This window comes from Crocuta crocuta, unplaced genomic scaffold (assembly GCF_008692635.1).
Source record: "Crocuta crocuta isolate KB4526 unplaced genomic scaffold, BGI_CrCroc_1.0 scaffold25, whole genome shotgun sequence".
Lineage (NCBI taxonomy): Eukaryota > Metazoa > Chordata > Mammalia > Carnivora > Hyaenidae > Crocuta > Crocuta crocuta.
Genome location: NW_027532015.1, coordinates 20,853,872 through 20,859,681, shown reverse-complemented (window position 1 = coordinate 20,859,681; position 5,810 = coordinate 20,853,872). Strand labels below are relative to the sequence as shown.

The 5,810-nt window shown below is 38.1% G+C and overlaps 1 protein-coding gene across 5 annotated transcripts in view; it reads right to left on the bottom strand.

Annotated features, from left to right (window-relative positions):
- Nucleotides 1–5,810, bottom strand: part of ARHGAP18 (Rho GTPase activating protein 18) — a 195,174-nt gene that overhangs the window by 18,988 nt on the left and 170,376 nt on the right. For all 5 annotated transcript variants that reach the window (XM_077776179.1, XM_077776175.1, XM_077776177.1 and 2 more), the window contains exons 11-12: nucleotides 1,705–1,911; nucleotides 794–934 (exon numbers count right to left, since the gene is read on the bottom strand). In XM_077776179.1, coding sequence (XP_077632305.1) covers nucleotides 794–934; nucleotides 1,705–1,911 — 348 coding nt within the window. The remainder of the gene's footprint in view (nucleotides 1–793; nucleotides 935–1,704; nucleotides 1,912–5,810) is intronic.

Sequence of the window (5,810 nt, the reverse complement as noted above, 5' to 3'; positions counted from 1 at the left end):
CAAATGCTGATAACTGCATTTCCATGTTATTCCACAAGATGTCAGCATGTAACTGAATAACCTCAATAATGGTGATGGTGGTGCGGGGTGTCTCCGCCTTAAACAGAACAATAGAAACCCTTTCATTTCATGATCTTAAGTTAGAGCTTTGATAACTCACTTCTTAAATGTGTTTTCATGTGTATTTTATTTTGTTAAACCCAATTCTTACTATATTCCTACAGCAGTTGGTAAATGCTGATATTTAGAAATTTCTTTCGTGAAACATTTTAATTTTCTTTATTCCAACATAAATCTCCCCAAATTTTTCCAGTGATCCAATTAAGAGCCTTCAAGGACTCACTGAAGTCCAGGAAGGATCCTGGGCATAACCAACCATTGGTCTGTTTATCTGGGTTATTTTCCCCCTTACAGGTGAGAAAATTGAAGACAAAAGATCAGTGATTCACACAGGGACTCTTCTTCACTCAGTAGATTACACATTCAGTGGGCAACTGAAGTCTCCACAGAGCCCTTTGTGTGGGTGTGGGTGTGTGCGTTGAGACATTCTTGTTATTTTCCTTTGTTCTCCATTAACAGCTCATATGCTGAGTCACCAACACCTGAGCAACTGTTAATACTGATCATTAGCAGAAACACAGTTACCATTATAGAGGCCTTTATCTTCAAAGTAGCACCCAAGCCCTGTAAGCATGTAGGAAGTCACACAACAGAAACATGAAACTCTTTGCTTGTGCAATAGTAAAAACAATACTGAAATCTGCATAAATACGGATCTTCAGTCTTTTCTTACATCGTTTGTGCTCTTATCTTGCTTTTCATATTTTTCTCTGTCATAAGCCATTTTCTTCAGCAGTTTCTTCATGGCTTTTTTCTCTTTTTTATGGTTTTCAGTATTTTGCTTTCTCACTTGGTTGACAATAAACTTGGGAATCTATGGAGACATAAAATTAAGTTTGGGGAGGAAAAAGAAACGGCACAGTTTTGAACTATGGAAATAATTATCTTTATTTCTTAAATTTGGAAAGAAGTAAGACTATGCCATTTTATGCACACTAATATGTAAAAATGCATCATTTTATTCATTCACTATGAGTACAGAGCATCCACATGAAATAATTTACCTCCCATTATGTAAGTAAGGTTCAGAAAGAGGCTTGGTAAAGTTCAAGGTCATAGTGGCCATCTTCTATGCCTCATATGCCAAAATTAGAGACTGCCTGACATGAGGTGACTGGCATTAGGGGCCACCACCTTGATGGATGGCCACCTGTCTACAACCTACCTTTCGCTAACCTGCGGTCCCTTGTAATAACCAGCCAGCCTCATTTGTTAAAAGAGAAAGAAAAACTGACCAATAAACGCTGACAGGTGTCTAGCAATAACCTAGGAAAAAATGATCCTCATAAATTACATTAGCAAAAAGAAAATATTTTAGAAGTTATCAAATTGAAATAAGAAACTAATTCTGGCATTTTAAAAATTGAAATTTCATAAGTGGACATTAATATCTTTAAATTTTAATTTCAGTGTAACACGTTAACTTACAGTGTTCTATTAGTTTCAGGTGTATGGACATTAATTGTTTTAATTGCATTTGAAATCATCTCTGTTGGTTAGCTTTTTAGAGAAAATATAACCATAAAAAGGCTTTAGAATCTAGATATCATCACTCATTAACAGAGCTTAAAGAGATATACTTACTGTCCACAGAAGTTTTTGATACTTAATCAATAAGTGCATGATACTAGCTGTCCCAGCTGCCATTACAAATTCTTGCTGTTCGCTGGACTTCAGACCCAGTGTATGACACATGAAGAGATTTGGGGCCATGACCATTGCTACATTCATAGTCGTCATCTTATTTTTCTCTCTATTGTCTATAACTCTTTGGAGAAATTCAAGCAGGGCCTGAAACAGAAAGAGCTCTTTGAGATTTGTGTTTTCATAAAGATAAGAGATTAAAGCACTGTAGCATATGGGGTTTTTCCTTAGTTTAAAAAAAAAAAAAAAAAAGTTGTACATAACCACCGTCAGCTAGCTACATCCAATGGGCCTTGTCATCAGCACTCCCCCATTTGGTTAATGAACTCCAAGGTGGTGCTTTGTTTCTGCCAAGGGCTATGGCCCTGGGGAATGAGGCAGGCAGGACACACAAGAACCAGGCAGCTGGGAGAGGAATGGAGACAAACGTTTTCAGACCTAGAACCTACCAGAGCCACGGAGCCCGAAAAGCAGGTTTTTTTAATTTTTATTTTTTTTAAAAAGTTTTTTAACGTCTATTTTTGAGAGATCGCGTGCAAGTGAGCATGAGCGGGGGAGGGGCAGAGAGAGAGGGAGACACAGAATCTGAAGCAGACTCCAGGCTCTGAGCTGTCAGCACAGAGCCTGATTCAGGGCTTGAACTCATACTATGATATCATGACCTGGGCCAAAGTTGGACACTTTACTGACTGAGCCACCCAGGCGCCCCAAAGGCAGTTTAAAATATCATAGAGAGATACGCTTGCTTCAGGAAGTGCTTCACTTTTCTCATTAGGAATTAAATATATATATATATATATGCATTCCCTTAGAATGGCTTTAAGGTACTCAATAGGTAGCTGATATGAAATCTAAAAAGAATGGAGACAGTCATGTGGAAGAAGGGGGAATAAAGAGAGAAAAAGAGAGTTTTGAAAAACTGAATGAGTAAATAAAAAGCAACTTTTCACAATGGGCTGGTTTATGTTCATTTTGAAGCCACCCACTTCCCACCTCTATTGTCAACATTCCTGTGTCTTCTGCGGCTACCCTCCATAAACACCACCAGCAGCTTACCTCACCCTCCTCCTTTCAGTACTTCTTTTCCCGTTTTCCTTGAATTAATTTTGGTCTAGAACAATCACAATAACTACACAAGTATTCAATCTTCTGAGTAAGGGAGGCATTGTTTTAAATACATCAGAGATCACCTCGCTTAATCCTTACCAGAGACAGAGGCTGTAATTATCCCCATTTTACAGATGAGCAATGTTAAGAGAATGTAAGTAATGTACCAGAGCTAAGTAATGTCATAGAGCTAACCAATGCTGAAGAAGGCCCCTATGGCTTTTCTTTCGGATCTGTTAGCTACTAAAAGACTCAGGTTTTCTTTTTTCTTTCTTTTTTAATATTTTTTTAAATTTTTATTTATTTTTGAGAGAGAAAGAGAGACACCGAGTGTAAGCAGGGGAGGGTCAGAGAGAGAGGGAGACACAGAATCCAAAGCAGGCTCCAGGCTCTGAGCTGTCAGCACAGAGCCCGACACAGGGCTCGAACCCACAAACTGTGAGATCATGACCTGAGCCGATGTCGGACGCTCAACTGACTCATGTTTTAATATTTAGCTTAAAATCCCTATCTGAAAAAGGTTAAATAAACTATACCAAAGTGGAAAAAGAAAAAAACAAAATAAAATTGTGTTCATCTCTCACAGGATTTAGGGGGAAGAAATTCCTGTGTTAACAGATGGATCTTTAATCAAGTAAAGCTGCTATATAGACCTTAAAGTTTTGAAACAAACTAAAGGCACAGCCTCAAAACCTAACAATAAGATTTATGTATCTAATTTCTGGTATAGTGCTCAGAAAGTTAAACTATAATCCAAGCATAAAGCTATATAGAAACAATACCTTCTCAAATGAGAACAAAAGATTAATTGGTAGGGTTTGGGGGGAAAATTTAATTTTGCTCCAGAGACAAGAATAATTATTTAGGTACCAGTGTATCTCTTTCTTTACAGAACATAAATTATAGAGATGAGGTAATAAACCACTTTAATTGTGGTGTGCATATGCAGTAAGATTATTCATACTATTACTATCAGAATATTAGAATGTTGTGTGTGTTTCTGGGTATGTAGATATAAAATTAATAAAATATTAGCCTGGCCCTTGTTGAAAGCACTTTATCTTCAGATATAGTTTCTCTTTACCTGAAATTGAACTGCCCTTTTGATTTTTTATTACTTTTTAAAGTTTATTTATTTTGGGGGGAGGGGAGAAAGGGAGAGAGCACTCAGGCATGGAAGAGGAGTAGCATAAGCATGGAGGGACAGGGAGAGGGAGAGAGAATCCTAAGTAGGCTCCTGTACTCATCAACCATGAGATCCTGAGCTGAGCCAGTCACTCAACTGACTGAGCCCCTCAGGCACCCCAAGAACTGCCCTTTTTAAAAAAGTCTCTGTCACCAGGCTGGTATTACACAAGTATCACTGGACCCACTCCCTGAAAACCCAGTTTGAGTCCCAGCACAGTTAGCTATTAGTCATATGTGATTTGGGGGTAAACCTTGGATATCTCTGCCCTTTAAAGTCTTATTTGTAAAACAGGAATACTAATCTCCCTGCGTACCAGGAGTGAGCAAGACAATGTATATAGCTAACTTCTTAAAAACTAAATAACTAAATAAATGCCATTAATTATATTAACATGGATCCCATGCAGATATCTTAACATCAGTTTTCACTATTCTTCCAAGTCAAAAGTAGTTACAATCAATGATTTAAATACACAATAATCCAAGGTAAAAAACAAAAAAACAAAAAACAACTAATGGTCAAGCAGTTTGCCCAAAGACACCTGTCTCCTTAGGCTTAAAGTAGGACGTGGTGTTGGGCACAGTAATGCCTCCTAACTCTTCGATGTGCTGTAGTAACAGTCTACAAAGGTTATTCACATGATCCCAGCCCTCTGGATGGCAATGGAAGCAGCAGCCTTAGGCTCATGAAAATTGGGGAAGTTTGCATTAAATTTCCTGAAATTAACTGGTTATAGAGCTTTCCTTCACTTACAACTAAATGTAAATGGTTTATTTTCTTGTACATATGACACGTTTGTTTCAGTGTTTCTATTATTTGAATTTTTGTTTGAAACATTCATCAAGGCTAATTAAGCTCTTAAAACTTAATTACTAAATTTACAGTTTTTTCACTTTCCAACTTTCTATTCCCCCAAAAAGTATTTCTCACCTTATTTACAAAACTGTACTCCCAGTAACCTTATATGCAAAAATTAAACATATTCTAAAATTTAAAAAAAATATTTTTTCCAAACAATTTTCAAGAGTGTGCCTGGGAGTTTGAATGCAAATTCCAAAACTGAGTTGAAGATCAGCCTTCCCTGGTAACCATACTGGAATTAAGTGTTTGCTCTCACAATGATTTGAACTCATTTGAATGCAGACATATTTTAATTAAATCATGTCTGCTTTAAAAATAAATTTTTATATTTATCTTTTTTTGAAAGAGAAGGGGGGAAGAAAGAGAGAGAGAGAAAGTAAGAGAGAGACAGAGCGAGCGAGTGAGCAGGGAAGGGGCAGATAGAGGGAGATATAGAATCCAAAGTGGGCTCCAGGCTGTCAGCACAGGGCCTGATAAGGGGATCAAACCCACGAACCCGTGAGATCATGACCTGAGCTGAAGTCAGATGCTTAACCAACTGAGCCACCCAGGTGCCCTGAATCATGTCTCTTTCAATTCCTGTCTTATACTGGTCATTTACAGAGCCATCACAGATAGGTACCTCTATGTGAATAAGCAAAAGATGGATTCAATGTCTCTTTCTGGGTAGTTGAAGCCCTGTGTCAGGCCAAGGCTGACAAGCAGACTGGAACTCGGTCCCCACTCTGTCCTGAGCCAGGGGTCCCTATCTGGGCCATAATCTAGCCTTATAAGGCAAGTCTGGTCACACAATGTTCAAATGTAACCCTTTCTGGAGTCAGCCCCTGTCTCCAAAACCCCACCTACTGCTGCCTTCTCAGTTATGTATATAACAGTGAAGCATATTTCC